Source organism: Diabrotica virgifera, chromosome 1 (genome assembly GCF_917563875.1).
Source record: "Diabrotica virgifera virgifera chromosome 1, PGI_DIABVI_V3a".
In the NCBI taxonomy this organism is placed as follows: domain Eukaryota; kingdom Metazoa; phylum Arthropoda; class Insecta; order Coleoptera; family Chrysomelidae; genus Diabrotica; species Diabrotica virgifera.
Genome location: NC_065443.1, coordinates 96,463,040 through 96,484,217, shown reverse-complemented (window position 1 = coordinate 96,484,217; position 21,178 = coordinate 96,463,040). Strand labels below are relative to the sequence as shown.

Sequence of the window (21,178 nt, the reverse complement as noted above, 5' to 3'; positions counted from 1 at the left end):
TTCGTATCAATCGTGTCAGAGCGAGTAACGAGTATTGTATCTACTTTGATTACTTCGTACCAATCGTATCAGAGCAATTAACGACTATTGTATCTTTAACCAGTACACTTGATTACTTTCTACCAATCGTATCCCAGCGAGTAAAAACAGATCGGTGAAGGTCGTTGTTATATCGGAATACCTATACAAAATACCTACCTACTGAGAAATACGATTCTCGATATGATTACCGGTACTCAAATACAAAAGTATCAAAAGTAATCATACTAACGAATACTGTAAATGATTACTTTATACGAAAGTAACGATTTGTAACGAATACTCGAAAGTAACTATAATCAACATTGTTAGCCGAGATTCGAACTCGTGTATACTCTAGCTTATGAAGCCAGTATCGTGCCGGCTGAGCTACGTCCGGCCACATTCCATTCGATTAACTTTTATATTTAGGAATATTTTTAATTTCAGATTAGAGGCTATGCCTTGAAATATCCTGTACAAGAACAGGTAAAAGAAAAATCAGGTGTTGATGGTGTCCGAGACTTTTTAGCTTCCATAAAATCAAAAACAAATACGAAAAAGGGTCCTGATAAAACTAAAAAACCAGAAGTTCCTCAAAAGCCACAAGTGATAATTCCTCCAGTTAGTAATCCACTTTTAGCAGTCGTGTCATTTCTAGAATGTCTTACATACTCGTATGAAGATGGAAGAATTTTACAAAAGAAGAGTAAAGATAAACTAGAATGTAAATTTCAATTTTTGCTTTTGAATTCATCTTCACACTTTAGCGACATTGTAAAAGAAGCTCGATCAGTAAGTATTAATGTTTATTGCTATAGTACTCTAAAGATCTGAAGATTTGTTTTTTTTTGTGTGCGTACGAACAGAGCCGGCAATAACAGGCCTGCGAGGGATGCACTATAGGCGGACGCCAAAATGAGTTTTTTTGCTGGTGTTACACAAGATACTAACTTAAAAAACCTAAAGGTGCCTAAGCTAGTTTTTCAGGCAGGACTGCGTACGAAATATATTCCCTTGGTATCGAGATTAGCATCAACCAATATTCAAATCTTTCGTCCGTTCGTTTTCGACGATCTCCCGACGAACGGATCTCGCTGTCTCAGTCCAGAATTTTTATCAGAAAGCATATGATATTTTTCCCCCTATTCTAACTTGTGCAAAGGAGTTACTTACACACATTTGTGTTAGTTACCGCAGTTAGTTTTTTCACTTAGTTTTCACTCTATAATATATGTACAAAACTGTACGTATAAAATATTGGCTTCGGTATTGCTAAAAAGATTAAAGATTATTAAAAAGATGCCTCAGATAAGATGGAGCGACGACCTCAAAAAGCATGCCGGATCCAGATGGATGACCACAGCGATGGATAGAAACCAGTGGAAAAGAGAAAAGGAGGCCTAAGTCCAAAGATAAACAGATTAAGGCTCGAAGATAGAATATAATATTACTAAAAAGATTACTAGTCCAGGGCGGATCTGTTTTGAGATGGACGTTGAAAGGTGACTCTAATTTTTTTGCAGAAATTGGTTGGAATTAACCCATATAATAATAATTGAGTTACCCTCCCCCTCAAAAAGGTACGGAACATTGTTTAAATAATCAAAATGTCAAAAAATGAAGAGAAAATTCGATTTTTTCTTCGTTTTTTTATTATACAATAACTTTAAAAGTATTCACTTCCGAGAAAAGTTGTACTAAAATAAAAGTTGCGTAATTAAATTTCCTACAATATAAGATTGGTTAAATTTTTTAAAAATTGTTACCCTTGTTGCAAAATAGCAATAATTGCGAAAAAAACATAAAAAAAAACAAGTATTTGCATTTTACGTTTTGCAACCATTTCTGCTACACTTAGGACCTTCATATTTCACCCAGAAAAACTGTATGATATGATAAAACAATACTGTAAATTTAGTTAAGATCGGTTTAATAGATTTTGCAAAATAAATTTTGCAATCCAGCTTTCGCAAAAAAATCATTTTTTCAAAATGTTGCAGGACTGAAAATAAAGCAGATAGCAAGTTAAAAGTTTGTTTACAAATAGAAGATTACTGTACGTTTCATTTGCAATTTGCAAAATTAAAATCGGTTAACTACCACGGCATCAGACATTTTTTTAAATAAACATTAATTTTTGGTGCTACGCGCAGGACAGCGGTGTTCGATTCACACAAGTTGATTTCCACCAAAATTTCTTCCAATGTTTATCTAATATATTATTTTCTTACTCTACATTTTGTTGTAGGTATATTCATATTTTAATTCCACAAAAATCAAACTAATTTGATTATTGTTTGTGAAAAATTGTTTAAACAATTGCATATGTTTAAAAATAATACACTTCTATTTTCTAAGTTAAAATATATGAACAAAGAAAGTTTTTGCTAAAAAAAGTGTTATTTCAAAGGACAGAGTATGTGTTTTTATTTTACAATAAACAAATTTATTTATTTATTTCGAAATGTACTAAAAATTAAAATTTATCGATCATTATCAAAGGTCATTGGAATGCCCAATCAGAGAGAACGTATCCGTTGTCCTGCGCCTAGCACCAAATATTAATGTTTATTTAAAACAATTCCTGACGCCGCGTGGTAGTTAACCGATTTTAATTTTGCAAATTGCTAATGAATAGTACAGTATTCTTTTATATTAAAAAAAATTCAACTTGCTGTCTGCTTTATTTTCAGTGCTGCAACATTTTGAAAAAATGAATTGTTTTGCGAAAGCTGGATTGCAAAATCTATTAAACCGATCTTAATCAAATTTACAGTATTGTTTTATCATATCATAAAGTTTTTCTGGGTGAAATATGAAGCTCCTAAGTGTAGCATAAATTATTGCTATTTTGCTATTTTGTGACAATTTTAAAAATTTTCAATTAATCCTATATTGTAGGAAATTTAATTACGCAACTTTTAGGTCGGTGCAACTTTTCTAGAAAATGAATACTTTTAAAGTTATAATCAAAAACCAAGAAAAAAATCGAATTGTTCCTTCATTTTTTGACATTTTGATTATTTAAACAATGATGTTCCGGACCTTTTTGAGTGGGAGGACAACTCAAATATTATTATATGAGTTATTTTCAAGCAATTTCTGCAAAAAATATGAGTGACCTCTCAACATCAAAATGTACTAATATTTTTACAGGTGTGTCCTGGTCTATACTACCATACACCAAAGAAATAGTTGGTGACTACCAGTGTGGTTTCAGGCCTGGAATAGCGACTATTGATCAAATATTCACTATTAGACAAAGGCCTAAAAAGTATTGGGTGTATAATCAAGACGTACATCAGATCTTTATAGATTTTAAACAGGCTTGTGATTCAATTAATCGTCTAACACTATGGAAGGCAATTGTCGAGCTGGGCGTACCCAAGAAATAACTGCGGTAACGCAAATGTGTGTAAGTATTCTTTTTCTCATGATCATCTTTCAGTGCGTCAAAGTTTTTCGATTTCTTTCTAACGCATTAAATTCTATGTGACAGAAAAAAAGGCACGTCCGTGATTACAGACATTTACAACATTTATTCTAGTTATTCTAGTTGTCGATAGATGGCGCCATAATAAAAAAATAATTTTTTTTTAATTGGATAATAATATTACAAATATAATCTGTGTAATTTATAAGACTATACAAATCAAAGAAAATACCATTTTATAAATGCAAGAAACACATTTGATTTGTTTTTATTCCAAATTGAAAATAAAATGTGACAACTGTCAGATTTAACTAAAATTTCATGTTAGAATAAATGTCATAAATGTGTATTATCACGGACTTACCCTTTTTCCTATCATTTGTTACGAACTGAAAAATGCTCATGAAAAGGACAATAACTCCTTTGCACAAGTTAGAATAGGGGGAAAATTATCAAATGCTTTCTGCCTAAATTCTGGACTGAGACAGGGAGATCCGTTGTCTCCATTGTTGTTTAACATGGCCTTAGAATATGTCAGGCGAAAAATTTATCTAAAAGTCAAACCAGACATAGCAAAAATCGTACTCGCCACTAGCAAAATATTATTATAAACGCTCATAACGTCGAAGTGGTTAAAGAATTTAAATATCTAGGAGCAACAATCACCAATGACAACAAAATAGATCGAGAAGTTGAAACGCGAATAATGTCAGGAAACAGATCTTTCTTTGCAATGCAACATCTAATAAAGTCATGACTTCTCTCACGAGGTGCAATAATCCAGATATAAGACCAGCAGTCGCGCATGCAAGTGAAACATAAACGCTAACAAAAAGAGAAGTAAATAAATTGCTGGTGTGGGAACGTAAAATCCTTCGAATGATATAATATGGTCCTTGCAGAGACAGCGCACATACGTCGATTTAATGGATTTACGCGGCCAAAATTATTTTACAGCATATTTCTACTAAAACTGGTACAAATCAAAGAAAAATATTGTTTTTTAAAAATTGACTTGTATTTTTCACAGAAAAAATCAAAATTTAATATTAATACAAAATATGCAGGTTTTTACTTATACTTCAGTCGGTATCTGACATATCGGACTCAGTATTTGGGGTCACCCGGTAGGTAACAGCATTTTAATCATTTCAGAACAAAATAACCGTGGTTTGATCCTTTTATGTACACGTTTCTTGCTTCTTAAAATTGTTAATAGCTGGTCAGAAGTTAAAAGAAGTTTAATTTCTTGTACGCAACTATGTATTTCCTTGCACTAGCTGGGATCTCTTTTGCATTCCTTTTTTCACGAGCCTGTAATGTCTGTGCTTCATGAACGATAGCTTCACCATCAAAAAAAGAACGTATATTTCTTCTGTTTTTCTTCTTTTCATCCTTTCACTGGAGTCCTCAAATAATTTAGGAAGCCGACCTGGTTCCATTTATTTATTTTCTACAAGTTTTAAATGTTCCATTTAACCAATCTTTATTTGCTTGTAGAAATACCGCATCTTTTCGTGAGTCTTTAACCATTTCTCTACCATCGCCGTTTTAAAATCTCGAAATCTTTGTTTTAAATTGATTAAATTATCAGATATAACAGTTCAATAAGTTAATTTCCAAATATTTTAATTTGTCCTCTAGATTAGGAAAATCTTGTAGCTCCATTTTGGTCTCAGAGATATTTACGGAGTACTATTTTTAGGCCAGAGCAGTCACCAAATGTAGTTAAAACAAAAAAAATCGCAATTATTATATTTAAAACAAATATGCCGGTACTTTTATTTTTGTGACGTCATCCTATACAGCAAAATTAAAACCCCTGTATTTTTGGCATCCGCAGCTAAACTGTATGCCATTAATTAGCCAAATATATGCAGTATGCTATAAAATAAATAGTATTGCTCGATCGGAGACGATAATATAACTAAATGTCTTATAAACATAAAAATTATACAAAAATGTCACTATAAAATGGCTTGTTTTTGACTCTCTAAAAATAATATAAAATAACAGTAAACTTTCTAAAAATATTTCAAGAAATACTCATTCTTACCTAAGTTATTCGATTCCATCACAATCACTTTGAAAAATAAGGTGAATATTGCAAAATGTCACAATTTTTAAAAAGTTGACTACTAAGCTAAGAGAACAAAAATTCACTAACAGCTACATGCGCGCGCATTCGCACGTGCACACGAGCGCGGTGAATAGTTCTGGAGTGGGGATAGTAATTTTTTGTTAAGACAAACCATCAGGTGTCTCTAGGACGTGTCTTGAATTTTTTAACGTCACTTTTGAAATTTGACTTTTGGCCGGCTAATTATTTAAAATCAACCTATGTGCAGCGTGACAAACAAATGGAGGTGCAGAAACAATAACGAATTAGAGTCTCTTCGGAATAGTCGAAGCAATAAAGCACTGAACCTCCGAAAAAAAAAAGAATGTGTGTGTACTTTGTACGCACGTAAGAAGTTATACTTCTATTATATGATTTAAACGAAATTAATATACTTTTTATTTGTATTTTATTTAAATATTAAACTAATTTATACTTACTACTTTTCAAACATTTTTATTAAAACAGTGCCAAAAATTTAAATAATACAAGAATAAAACACACAGAAACACATTAAAAATGCCACAAATGATTTCTGAACATTAATTGTCGGAAATTTTTTTAACTAAATACGTATTTTCTGAAAATAAAATTATATAATAAATATACTTACAATCATAAAATGTATAAAAAAATAAAAAAATAAAAGTTTCCATTGGGATTCGAACCAGCTTTTATCAGCGCGGTTGGTATTGGGGCTCATTCGCCTTGAACGCTTCGCCACGGAGACAATGCGTCATTATTTGCGAAGATCGACTAACTAAACGGATTAAACTTTTGACATTTTGAATTAAATCAAATTATTTTGATTTTGAATTGAAATGGTTTAGAATTAAAATAAAAAATATGAAAAAAAAATTTTTAGGAAACGCTTTTCTTTAGTTCCGAGTGATTAAAATTAAATATATTAAAAAATCAACTAAAAAGCAAAAAATAAAAAAAATTGAAAAAATCCAACACATTCGTCAAAGAAAAGCGTGGCGCGTCTTCATCGAATAAACTGTTTTCGCCCCACGCTTTTCTTTGACGAATGTGTTGCATTTTTTCAATTTTTTTTATTTTTTGCTTTTTAGTTGATTTTTTAATATATTTAATTTTAGTCACTCGGAACTAAAGAAAAGCGTTTCCTAAAAATTTTTTTTTCATATTTTTTTATTTTTTACTTTTTAGTCTTACACTTTTCAAACATTAAAATATATCGTCATGTTGATTAAAATATGTATAAAACATATGTACAAACATGAAAAGTAGTCGGAATCGGCAAAAAATTTGAAACTCTATTGTTTATTTATGAAACATAACGTAAACAATTAACGTAAAAAGTGAAATTATGTATAGTTCATATAATTAGCTACACTCTGTATTGTTTATTTATGAAACATAACGTAGACAATTAACGTAAAAAGTGAAATTATGTATAGTTCATATAATTAGCTACAATCTGTAAAAGTTTCAAGTTTCTTTATTGTAAAAAACAAGAGAATTTAAGCATTTTCTGGTAAAATCGTTTTTATATTTAAACAATTAACAAACATAAAAAATTATTGATTATTCGTGTATTGTTCCAGCGAATGCATATGTCTGCAAATTTTTAATCATTTGCATTGAAGAAAAGGCAGTAAAATTAACGTCCAAAGATTTGACCCAAACGATTGAACTAAAGAAAAGCGTTCAATTAATACGCCAAAACGAATTCTAATGTTAATTGTAGCACAAAACGTCTCTACCGGTGGTTTTTCTAACACTACGATAAAAACACGAATTTTTTGAATTCGAGTTTTGCGTGAGGTTCTGTTTCGTATTGTATTGAAATTTGACACGAATAAGCGCCGATTTTTATATAAACAAATATATTTTCGATCAATATTTCGTTATAAGCGTTCAAAATTTGAAACTTTATTGTTTATTAATGAAGTACAACGTAAACAATTAACGTAAAAAGTGAAATTATGTATAGTTCATATCATTAGCTACAATCCGTAAAAGTTTTTAAGTTTTTACATTGTAAAAAACAAGAGAATTTAAGCATTTTCCATTAAAATCGTTTATTTTTATTTAAACAATTAATAAACATAAAAAAAATAATTTTTATTGACTATTCGTGTATTGTTCCCGCGAATGCATATGTCTGCAAATTTTCATTCATTTGCATTGAAGAAAAGGCAGTCAAATTAACGTCTAAAGATTTGACGCAAACTATTGAACTAAAGAAAAGCGTTTAAAAAAAAGAAGAATGTGTGTAACTTATTAAATTTAAATTAAAATACATTTTACTGCTGTCAGAAACCAGACAAAAATGTTTATATCACAAATAATCATTGCTTTTCGCTTAAATTGAATGTTAAAACTTCCAAGAGGCAGGTGGCTGGCGGGAGCTGGCTTGAATATTTAATTTAATCGAAAAGCAATGTTTATTTCTGAAATACACATTTTTTCTGTTTACGGGCAACTGTAAAATGTATTCTGGGTTAAATAAATTACATACATTCTTCTTTTTTGTCAAATAATTTAATTAAAAAATAATTTTTGGACACCCTGTAAAAATAATTATATAAATTTTTACATTACTGAATAAAGAATTGAATGACCTTTCAAATGAGCTGTCGCATGTCCCCTATTCTCATTTAAAAAATCATCCATTACGTCATCGCGCCCAGATAGATGACGTCACTAGTATGACATATATGCCAAAATATCGTAATTTAAAAATAAAAATCGACCTCTTTCGGGATTTTTCCTTGAAAGTCGCCTTTTTACGAAATAACGAATTTATTCCTTTCATTTGCATCGTACTGTATAAACAAATATATGAGTGTTCAAAATTTAAAACTTTATTGTATATTTATGACGCATAACGTAAACAATTAACGTAAAAAGTGAAATTATGTATAGGTTATATCATTACCTACAATCCGTAAAAGTTTCAAGTTTCTACATTGTAAAAAACAAGAGAATTTAAGCCTTTTTCCATTAAAATCGTTTTTTTGTATTTAAACAATTAATAAAAATAAACAAAAATTTTTTGTTGTCTATTCGTGTATTGTTCCCGCGAATGCATATGTCTGCAAATTTTCATTCATTTGCATGGAAGAAAAGGTAGTCAAATTAACATCCAAAGATTTGACGCAATCTATTGTACTAAATAAAAGCGTTTAAAAATACAACAAAACATAGAGTAAGAAAACAATATATTAGGTGAATATTGATAGAATTTTTGATGGTAATCAAATTATGTAAATAAAAGTATTACATACTAATCATAGATACTATGTATTTTGGTAAGTTCAAATAGGTAGGTACCTACCTATGGAATTTTTTATTAGGATACTGATACATTTAACAATTATTACGTACCTGTTGCTTTTAAAAACTATTTAAAAGTCACTACAGTTATAAAACTTTTTTGTTTCTGTCCTCACAACAATAAAACTAATATATTATACAACATTTGTTTACCTCCATATTGAACAATTATTTATTATTGACAGATCATTTCAACATCCAATCAGAGCCCGTATAACGACTAATACAATACCATACTGTCGGTGTGCGCATGCGCGCAGATCAACAATAAATTCACCCTCAATCTCAATCGCGCCTAAAGAAGTATAACTTCAAAATGGACAAGACGGATCTTAATAATTCTTTTTGCATTCGATTCGTGAATGCGCCAGGAAACTTTGTGAAACGGAGCCATGATATAATACTGAAAAACTGCATACAAAAAATGCATTCTTAAAGTGCATCTCAAACAGACAATAAAAAAAATTCAAAACTCGTCAATTATCCGCGGAAATGAGTTCAATTTTGTTACTCGGGGGTTTTTGGGGTCGCTGAAAACGAATATGACGTCAAAAGTGATCTCCGGAGTACCTGGTGCCAAGAGTACCTACTGTTTACCTCGTCATTAAAATTCATTAAAAAATTAGTCAAAAATCATTCATGAACTCAATCGACTATAGGTGGCAGTGCAGTTGCATGAAAATGGCCGATGTAATTGGGATAACGTATTTTTATATAATTAATATTGTTATTGATGTAATTAATCAGTATAAATAAATCATCCATTAAATGAACACACCCGACAAGCATTCAAACGACGTTAATACATAGGTTAACGCAGTGGTCGGCAAACTTTTTAGCCAAAGAGCCAAATATGAACATTACAACAATTAAAAAAAAATTGGGAGCCAAATCTGCTTGTTCAGCAAACTTTTATTACACCAAATAAAGCTAAAGGGTCTAGTCGGTGAAAAATGCTCCCAGCGATATTCCAAAAAAACCACATGCTCTACATCAAAAAGTATTCGACCAAAATAATTTTTTGACCCCTAGCCCCATTCATGACCTTCCAAAAAACGTGTTTTGTTGTTCTTTGGCAATACATATCTTCGTTTTTAATCATCGTAGAAGCTTCTGTTTTCTTTCGTTTTGTAAGGTTTTATACTTACTACAACACTGTATTTTTTACAAAATTTTGGCGCAAAAACCATTTTATCTAATGTTGATATGTATAGAACCGACAAGTGAAATAACAGCAAACGTGAGCTTTTTCAGCTCATCGTAAGAATCAGGAATACTATTCCAAGCGTTGAAAATGATCATGTCTTCCTTCTCCAGGTGATACAAAGCAAACCACTTGTGTTGTGAACATTTTTTTCTTCTCCATTATTTCTAATTCAATACAAAGACGTTCGAATTTAGAGCGCCATACCTCCTTGTTCTTAAGTCCAGAAATTGTATTTCAAAGCCATTAATGCCAGTTTCAAAAGGAAAAAATTTCAACTCGGTTATCGTAGCATTAACCCTCAAACGCCCAACCTTTTTTAGGTTCCATGTACGCCCAAGGGTGGGTAAAAAATGTCCACCTCGAAAATGGCTAATATATTTATTGAGAGTTGTTGGAAATGGATGAAACTTAAGAATCTTATGCTTAATAAACACAGCATCTTCTAAAATATTAATTTAAACAATTTACAAACCTTACAACAAAATTACAATGTACATCAAAATTAACATACCAGTAAAAGCCATTAATTCAGATTTGTCGATTTTCTCCACATTCTTCCTTTGAGCCTTTTCATTGGCGGATAATTATGTCGATAATGTAATTATACGTCGATAATTATATGGATTATCTTCCTACCAACGATAAATTATAGAGAAACCTTTAGTAACAAGTTTTACCAAGGGTGTACTTTTTATGCGAACCCATATTTAACTTACGATATTACTTTTATTTTCAAAAATATCGTTAAAACCAAATTAACATTCGATAAAGGGCTGTATTTTTAACAATAAATAATTTTTGAAAAATTGTTAAACACGTAATAAATATGTTACAAGGGAATACGCATTAGGTGGACATTTTTTACCCACCCTTGGGCGTTTAAGGGTTAAGAGGATTTTTGACAAATGCCAAAAGGTGTAAGTTTGGTCAAAGCTAATTTATCAGAATAGGATGTAGAGGTAATGTTTTTCCTAAGTTTTTTTTTTTCAATAAAAATATTATTGTGCTTTCCGCGGATATTTCTGCCAGAGCCGCACCCAAGGAGCCAAAGAGCCATATGCGGCTCCGGAGCCGCACTTTGCCGACCACTGGGTTAACGGATGATTTGTTTACATTTTCATCCAAATTCCTCTACTTCCAAATAAGCATCAGCACTCTCGCTTAAGTTCGCGAATTACTCGGGAGTTTATGGGGCCGCTAACGACGAATATGACATCGGAAGTGATTTTCGGAGTAGCTGATGCCCAGGGTACCTACTGTTTAGCTCTCTTGTGGAGTTTTCGGCAAAAAATTATTAAAATTAGTCAAAAATAATTACTCGAGAGTTTTTGGGGTCGCTAACGACGAATATGACATCGGAAATCTCTGGAATACCTGGTGCCCAGGGTACCTACTTCTTATGGAGTTTTCGGCAAATTCATTAAAAAATTAGCCAAAAATCATTACTCGGAGGGTTTTTGGGTCGCTGACGACGAATATGACATCGTAAGTGATCTACAGAGTACCTGGTACCCAGGGTACCTACTGTTTACCTCTTTTTCTGGAGTTTTTGGCAAATTCATTAAAAAATTTGTTAAAATTCATTACTCAGGGATTTTTGGGGTCTCTGACGACGAATATGACATCGGAAGTGATCTCCGGTGTACCTGGTGCCCAGGGTACCTACTGTTTATCTCGTAACTAACGATGTTTGACTAATTTTTTAATGAATTTGCCGAAAACTCCAGAAAACGAGGTAAACAGTAGGTACCCTGGGTACCACTGCAGTGCCGGTTTAACCTAACTTCGGGCCCTGGGCGCTGGATATTTAGGGGCCCCTTCATTGCTATTCGTTATCAGTTTTTAACAAGAAAACACATGCATTCACTATAAATGTTTATTGTAAAATCTATACAATAAATTTTGTAAAACAAACATAAATAAAAGCAAAAAAATATTCCAAAAAAATCAGTTAAAAATATATAAAAACAGAAAGTTCCACAAAACAGCACATGACACACAAACAAACATAATATTCTAAAAAATACATAAGATAAAAATTAGATCACTTTTTTTCATGACTTATCCAATGATACTGTTTTCATGTCAATGTCAATTTTACTGTCAATGTTTTCATGACTGAATAATTATCCAACTGCTATAGGCTCTGAGCTTCGCTGGTGTCGCTCCTAGCGGTTACTAATTCAACTTTTACTGGTAATTTTTAAATTTATTATTTAATCGTTATCGCTTAATATTTACAACGCTAAAAAGTAATTAAATTGTAATAGATTTTTTTAAGATTTTGCTAATCATTTTGACGTTCTATTGATGAAATATTAATTTCTTACTTCGGATACTTTCACAATTAACATATAGATGGCGCCAAGATTAATTTATAATTACATATTACAGAACATTAAAAAACGCAAATTCAGTATTTAAAACGTAAGTATATTTAAGGTAAAAATATAAACCACAGCTTTGATCAACAAATATTTTTTATAATTAATGTTTTTAATTTTAATTTAAAATTAATCACTTTGACATTTATGTCAAATTTCCGGTAAACGTTTACAGACTTGTCACTACTGGCGCTCACGAATTTATAAATATCCCCTCTATGTACGAGCTCACAGCGTATATACTACTAAATAGCAACGTTTAGTTGCTCCAGTTCTTCATTTTCTATAATACCATACTGATAATGCGTCTAAGTTTTCTTGACCCAAATTTGACCTTAAATATATCTTTATTCATTTTAGGGCCGAAAAAGACTGCTCTCCTAATGCATTAGAAATTGGTATTGTAAAATAAACTTGCAATAAAGTTAAAATATAGGGAAAAATTGAGTTTACATCCTGTATGACACCAAATGTTTCAAATGTTTATTTAAATTTTGGCATAACGTTATAAAATGAGTAATTTCATTATGCATATTCTCTTTGGTTTTATCAACATCTTTTTTATATTTCTCGCATAAAGAATCAATTGACGTCTTTATTGACTTCTTCTTTACTTATTTAGCTCAAAAAACATCTAACAGCTGATGTAACACCTTTGTATCATTCATTTCTCTTTAAAAGATCTTGAGTAATATTGTCGCATATAAATAACATTAACTACTTCAATTCTGAATCTCACTTGCCCCTTTAAAATTGTTTCACTTTCACCTGCTTCATCGAAAAATGTTTCTCTTTTCTTTGTTCTCTGAAGGTTAATTCTAAAGGATATGTTTGAGATATCCTCGCCAAAATATTTTTGGCTTCTACTTCAATTTTGCTTAACTTGTTTCTTACTACGTCTCCAACAAAGCTCAAAACAGATGCCATTAATTCTACTCCAGTTGACACGTTTAAGTCCACAGTTTTTAATGTATTACTTGTTGCATTCACTCGTTTTAAAATTCTTGCCCAAATCAGTGTCAATAGAACTGTCTCAAAAGTATCCATTTTTTTTCTGCACTGCCTTGGCTTCAATTTTAAGTGCTAATTTTTTGTTTTTATTATTGCTTAACTGGAATTCATTGCAAATTTGGTCAGACAGCTAACTGAATCTTTTCCTTTAATCGCATTCCGCTGTAAATGCTCAGATAAGAAGATGTCAAAGGCCAAGTATACAAGAAAACTTAAGTAATTTCCTTTATGACGACTCGTTAAATCCTCATGGGAACTTGTCCTTGAAAAGCAAATAATTTAATGGTGACAAACTCTTCTTAGGACCTTCACCCAATAGTCAGCTTCGCGTTCTATTTTCTCTTTCAAGCCAGAGTCACAGTATATAGAGGTTCCCTCTTTATACTGTGCCAGCGTCTATAACTCCAATTAATGATGATATTTATTGTTATTAATAAAACCATAGAGTTCAGATGAAATTTACTTTCTTCGTGAGATTTGAGCAATCTATTTAAATGTTGCCAGTGGATACATCCAAAATCAGTTAAACTATTTTTTTTTCAATACAAAATAATTTGCATCGTTAACAATAAACAGCTTTAACACTTGCGTCGTATATCGGCCAATCTCTCTTCTCTTTACCTTCATTGGGTTTCATTCTATAAAAGTTGCTTTCATTTAGTTCTATATCATCTTCTATAATAAGCTTTATCTCCAGCTTCATGCATTTTTTCCAATTTTCTAAGGAATTAATTTTTGGATTAAAAGTTATCACAGTTCTTATAGTCATCAGTGTTAAAATCAGACTATTTTGAAATCACAGGTATTTCGTCGTCTTTTTCTCTATTTCGGAAAATATGTACCTAGATTATTTAGCAAACTTTTTTTTATTAATAAAAGCGACGGGTCCCTTCTGGCCCCTTCCGGGGCCCGGGCCCCTGGGCGCCCGCCCCAAGCGCCCAGTGGATAAACCGGCACTGGGTACCAGGTACTCCGTAGATCACTTCCGATGTCATATTCATCGTCAGCGACCCAAAAAAACCCCCGAGTAATGATTTTTGACTAATTTTTTAATGAATTTTAATGACGAGGTAAACAGTAGGTACCCTTGGCACCAGGTACTCCGGAGATCACTTTTGACGTCATATTCGTTTTCAAAAACCCCCGAGTAACAAAATTGAACTCATTTCCGCCGATAATTGGCGAGTTCTGAATTTTTTTTATTGTCTGTTTGAGATGCACTTTAAGAATGCATTTTTTCAATATTATATCATGGCTCGGGATCACAAAGTTTCCTGGTGCATTCACGAATCGAATGCAAAAAGAATTATTAAGATCCGTCTTGTCCTTTTTTTTCGGAGGTAAGACCGATTTTAGTGCTTTATTGCTTCGTCTAGAAAGGAAAATCTAGTCAGATATATAAAGCTAATAGAGTCAGATGAGCAGGGCATGTGATACGCAGTAACGACAACCGCTTTATAAACAATGTGTTTTGAAAAAGGTCAGATGGGAGAAGGTCTGTAGGACGGCCCAGAAAAAGGTGGAAAGATGCAGCCAGAGAAGATCTGGAAAAAATGGTAGTGAGACAATGGGAAATAGTGGCACAGGACCGACAAACGTGGAGAAGGTAATAGCAAACGCGGCAAAGACTCACGAAGAGTTGTAACACCGTTGATGATGATGATGACTTTATAATATGGCTAGGATATATTTTACAAATAGACACGTCTATAATTATGCAAAGTAATAATTTTCTGCGTTTAAATTGTCGAAGTAATGTTAGTTCCACTGATAATTCCAGTCCAAATGTTTACTTTAAAATTAATCTTAACTTTAAAATTGCGTTTTTTAGGTCGTGGTCGCTGGTGGTACCATGAAACCCATCTCAGAGTTTCGTGATAGATTATTTATCAATGCTGGTGCAAAACCAGAAAAGATATTCGAATTTTCGTGTGATCACATTATTCCACCAGAAAATATATTGCCAATAATTGTTACAAAAGGGCAGAAAAATGAAAATTTATTGTTTAATTTCGAAAATAGGATGCTAATGGTAAGTTCTCTTCAGTTTGAGCATTTAAAAATGTATTGTTTAAATATTCGTTTTTTATGTCATTTCTGAAATTTGAATTTCAATATCTGTGTATTTGAACTGTTCGAAAAATTTACTAGGAAAAAATTCGGTCAATGCGAATATTTTTTATGGCAGCTATTTCTAGAATCATTTTTAGCAGCGGGTGTAAACCTAGATGTAGGAATGAGACAATTGAGATGACCTTTCTGGTGGGGTGAGCTCGGGATACTACCCCTGCTACATGCAGACCATGGAGGCCACTCAATTAAACCAACGTTTGTCTTTGACATTGCTGCAATGGAGTTGCTCATTGACATTTATATCAAAGAGGTGGCGCTGATGACGATGATGCGATTGAGCTCAGCGGGTGTAAACCTAGATGTAGGAATGAGACAATTGAGATGACCTTTCTGGTGGGGTGAGCTCGGGATACTACCCCTGCTATATGCAGACCATGGAGGCCACTCAATTAAACCAACGTTTGTCTTTGACAAACCCTACAAAATCGAAACAAGACAGTGTAGAGAGTCAAACGTGGTAAATGCGTATTGCATCTACATCGATGGCATCAAAATGCAAGAAGGCTCAGGATGCGGGATATACTCCAGATCACTGAACCTTAATGGAAAAATGACAGCGTAGTTCAGACTGAACTGGCTGATATCTTCATAGCCGCAAAAGAGATAACCCTGAATAGACCACGTGTCATATCAGGGCTAGTAATGTAGTGTCACAACGGAAATAAAGGCAACCGTATTGCTGACCAGCTAGCTAGGAAGGCAGTAGGCATAAGAAATTTAGGAACTGGTGATCTTTTTGGCTGATCAACAATCGCGGAAATTGCCAAATGTCACTCACACGCGCAAACCGTGAAAAGATGGGAAGAAGGTTCAGGATGCAAACTTTCCAAGGTACCTTGGGAAGTCAGCATCAGAAAAGTACTTGAGAATTACCAGGAAAAACCTACTCTTGATAGTTGGTTTTTTAACTGGCCATTGACCGGTGACCGTGGAATTGATATATCTAGTCACTGATCACGGTTATCAACGCTAGCAGGGAACGGCGTGGTTACCGATATCATCACCGATACTAAAATCACGTCCCATCACTAGTTTATGATCTTATCTTAAGCTCTTGTCAGCGCTGTCAGTTGCAATCAAACATAGTTTAGACGAAAAACTACAATCTAAAACATATTGTTTGAATAAGTATACTAGAATAATCAAGACGTTGATTTTTAGAACAACAGTGTGAAGAACATATTACTACAAGCTTGTAAATTAGTAAAAGGAGGTATAGTGGTATTTTTTCCTTCGTATAATTACGAAAATTGGTTATGGCAGCAGGTAGAAAAGCTTGATTTTGGTAGGAAAGTATTCAGAGAGCCACAAACTTCAGGGCAGGTGGATTCGGTTTTAGAAAAATATGCAGAAACTATTAAGAATCCTGGTAGTAAAGGAGCATTGTTGTTTAGCGTTGTTGGTAAGTTCAATTATATTACATTGCATGTCTGAATTGTTTTTTATAAGTATTAATTAATAATGGCGGACCGGATAACTCAGGCGGTAGTATGTCTGACTTCCACACAAAAGGCCAGGGAACGAATCCTAGCGCCGCGCCGGCGAGAATATCTATGTGTATTTCATTCAAACATGCTATTCAGTGTAGAAGGATAGTCTCATGCGAACTAAATGAGAATTTTCTGACAACGTTGCCGCTCTTCACGACAGAGGCCGTAAAAGGTAGTATTAGGCAGGTACTTGTAGAGGATTATCGCTGTTAATTGCTGTGGGACACTAATGGGGGATTTATTTATGATAATTCACAGAATGGCAAACCCGCTTGCAATATACAACCATACTGATTCTAACGTTTGAAACGGAGAATATACATTTTTAAATGTCTACAGGCCCCATGTCGACTCAGCCTGAATAAAATGAGTATCTTAGGTAAAATCAGGGGTAATAATAGGCGGTTAAAGCGTAGCACTGGTCCTGTTACCTTCCTTGTACACCGTATAAGCCGTAGATATAGCAAACTACCCTGTATAAAGGGAGACTGAAAATATAATGATTTGTACACACTTATGACAAGTAAATGAATTGAAAAAAAGTATTTTAAAAGTGTGTAACAGTTCGATGTTACGACAATTCCTACTCCATTTCTGTTGAGGGTGGCCGTTATCATTCCACTATAATACAATAATATACGATTTTTATGTCTGCATGTTCCTGAACCAGACCATCGTAAGGCAGTTCAGCTGCCTCCAACATGAAAGCAGACACTGCTTGTAGCCGCCCAGTCTGCAACAGACGCTAGGTAGATGCTTCTTTACCATGCCAAAAAACAGAACTTAGGTATACTTCCGCTGAATTCGCTGTTTCGAATCTTCTTCTTATTCGCCTTCTTCGTCGCGGCTTTGATCTGTAATCTTAGACAAGGGACAGGGAATCCTAGATAGTTGGTTTTTATAGAGGTGTTACTCCTCTATCTCTCGTCTTTTCTCTGGACTTAAGACCAGCTGAAACCAACACAGACAGAGTCGGAATTTGCTAAATACGTACAAATCCGTCTTGTACTAGTACCTTTTCCATCATCTAAGCATTTCGCGACTTCGATATTTTGGATGAGTTTAAAAGTAAAGTTACTACAGAATAGTATAATTCCTATTCCCCCTAATTTGGATCTAAATATTAATAATATTTATTTTCCACAGGATGATTATCTTGGTCATAATTTTACCATTGCTTTCTTGATGAAACCTCTATTTTTTATGCATAAAGATGTATGCTTACCTTTATGAAGACTCAACGTTTAGATTAAATCATTGTATAAGTCTTACCTATATAGTAATCAATTAATACTAAACTTTCTATTCTCTATTCATAACATCACGGCAGTGATACTATCTACCAAAAGAAAATGGCTGAGGTTGATTAAACTGTGGGGAGTTGTTATAAATTCATTTCTTGAACCTTCTACCTTATAAGAACTAGTTATATTTATATTATTTTCAGGTGGTAAGCTGAGTGAAGGTTTAAACTTTAGTGACGATTTAGGAAGGTGTGTAATTGTTGTCGGCTTACCTTACGCGAACATAACAGCAGCTGATTTAAAAGAAAAAATGAACTATCTGGACAAAACAGAGGTAAAAAATAAACAAACTATTGCTCCTATTAATGTTTTCATATATTTATTTATTATCACAGTATTTTAATAAACATCTGTCGTTCTACAATCTTTATCCTTTGGTATATAGCCAGCCACCTTTACACGGTCAATATTATTGAAGCAATATCGATATTGATCAATATATTGAACGTGTAAGGAATTCATTAAAACAATAATATCATTGAAAAAATATTGCATCAATAATATTGACTGTGTAAAGGTGTTTCAGTACTTTGTTTAAATTTAATATGTAATATCAGTGAATAATATCATTTTAGGGTCAAGGTTCTGGTCAAAAATTCTACGAGAACCAATGTATGAAAGCAGTCAACCAGTGCATTGGTAGGGCTGTTCGACACCGAAACGACTATGCCACAGTTCTCCTCCTTGACGAAAGGTACAGCAGAGCATCTGTCAAAAATGCGCTACCCAACTGGATAAAAAGATCTTTAAAAGTCTGTAATTATGACGAAGCGTTCACGTCGATTAAGAAGGTATGTGATATTGTTATATATACATGACGTGTATTCCAAAAGTGTTCGAACTTCATTCATAATTTAGAAATGTGCTTTATTCTTCATTATTGAGGTATATTTCTAAGTTATCCTCTTTCCAACATGCTCCTTTCGATACTTTAAATCAGGGGTCGGCAACCTGCGGCCCGCGGGCCGCATGCGGCCCTTTGCAACTTTTTGTGCGGCCCGCCAAAGCACTAATACAATTTTAGGAGAAATCAACAAATCTATGAAAAATAAAAAATTAAAGACAGAAACACAACAGACGATTAAGGACAGAAGTTGCGTGTACCGAAATTCACCAGAATATAAGAAACTTAATATGGCAATAAGAAAAAGAATAAGACAAGACATCAGGGACAACAACACCGAACAAATCGAAAATATTATAGAGAAAAACAAGAGTTTGAAAGTGTTAAAAACTCTAAATAAGTAGCAAAGACCGAAAAAAATACACCAGATAAAAGATAAAAATGGAATCACTAAAACGATAAAAATAAGATAATAAAAAATATTGTTGAAGATTACTATTTATACAGAATTATACCTACTCGTTCAGCGTAGCAAAACCAGAAAACCACGGTACGGAAATATTAAATGTAGGATCTGAAATACTACCAAAATTGCTAAAGAGGAAGTCATAAATGTTTTAAAATAGATGAAAAATGAATATACAGAGTTAGTTTTCTGTATGGAACGCCTCAATTATCTTAGAAACGGCTTGCACGATTTTTATAAATTTTGGTTGTAAAGGTCTTGTGATACGGCCGATATTATGGTGGTATATACATTGTTGTCAGATCTTCCGTTTTTCTGAAAATCTAATGAACTTTCTTATTTCAAATAGGACACCCTGTATATTTTTTGCGTTTTGGAGTCCCTAAAAAAGACTGATTATTTTTTTTTTTTTTTGTAATATTCCCTATACTTAAATGCGGCAATTTCGGAGTTATTGCTACATTTATTTAACAAAAAATGTTCTTTAAAATTCTTCTCTGAAGTTATAATTAATTTAATTCTGAAAACAACGAACGTTTTTGTACGTTTGAACGTTTTTAAGTTATAAACAATTTAATACTGAAAACAACGAAAAATGACAATTTTCAATGCTCAAAAACATAAATAAAAAACATTTTTGAAATCACAAAGAGCCTAAATTAAATTTAAAGCCTTGTTCTATCAGCTCCCCATGAGAATTTTTGGCATGTTTTATTCTCTAAAATATTATTTTTTAAGGAGAGTCTAATCGCATCACGCTGCATTAACAATTAAAAAACAATCTTTTAAAATGAAATAAGCCCAAACTGCGTATAATAAGGTTTGAACTTGAATTTAGGTTGTAATTACAAAAATAATATTTTTACTTGGGATTTTGAGACTTGATAACCGTCATTTTTCGTTTTTTCAGTATAAAATTGTTTATAACTATTCAAAAACGATCGACTTTGGAGAAAAATTACAAGCGACCTTTTTTATTTAAAATGATCCAAAGAACCTAAAATAATGTCGGTCGGGCCGAAAAAAATAATTTTTATAACTTGTTTTAAATTTTTTGTTAAATAAATATAGCAAGAATGAGGAAATTATGGCATTCTTAAGGACTTCAAAACGCAAAAAATATACAGGGTGTCCCATTTCAAATAAGAAAGTTCATTAGATTTTCAAAAAAACGGAAGATCCGAAAACAATGTAAATACCACCATAATATGGACCGTATCACAAGACCCTTACATACCAAAATTTATAAAAATCATTCAAGCCGTTTCCGAGATAATTGAGGCGTTACATACATAAAACTAACTCTGTATAGATTAAGAAAAACACAGGTCCATCGAATGAGCTATGTTACGAGTATCTGTGAAGAAACTTATAACGAAAATAAGGACATATGAAGCAGGACGAAGGTGGAGGATGTAATTGGAAGAATTGCGCAAATGAAATGAAACTAGGTAGGACACGTG

At 32.7% G+C, this 21,178-nt stretch overlaps 1 protein-coding gene across 3 annotated transcripts in view; it reads left to right on the top strand.

Annotated features, from left to right (window-relative positions):
- Positions 1-21,178, top strand: part of LOC114333936 (ATP-dependent DNA helicase DDX11) — a 53,262-nt gene that overhangs the window by 20,959 nt on the left and 11,125 nt on the right. For 2 of the 3 annotated variants that reach the window (XM_028283937.2, XM_028283934.2), the window contains exons 7-11: positions 469-813; positions 15,310-15,510; positions 16,773-17,013; positions 18,549-18,679; positions 18,981-19,282. In XM_028283937.2, the coding sequence (XP_028139738.1) occupies positions 469-813; positions 15,310-15,510; positions 16,773-17,013; positions 18,549-18,679; positions 18,981-19,223 (1,161 nt within the window). In that variant the 3' untranslated portion in view covers positions 19,224-19,282. Of the gene's footprint in view, positions 1-468; positions 814-15,309; positions 15,511-16,772; positions 17,014-18,548; positions 18,680-18,980; positions 19,283-21,178 lie in introns of those variants that run through there. The other variant, XM_028283935.2, reaches the window with a different exon arrangement.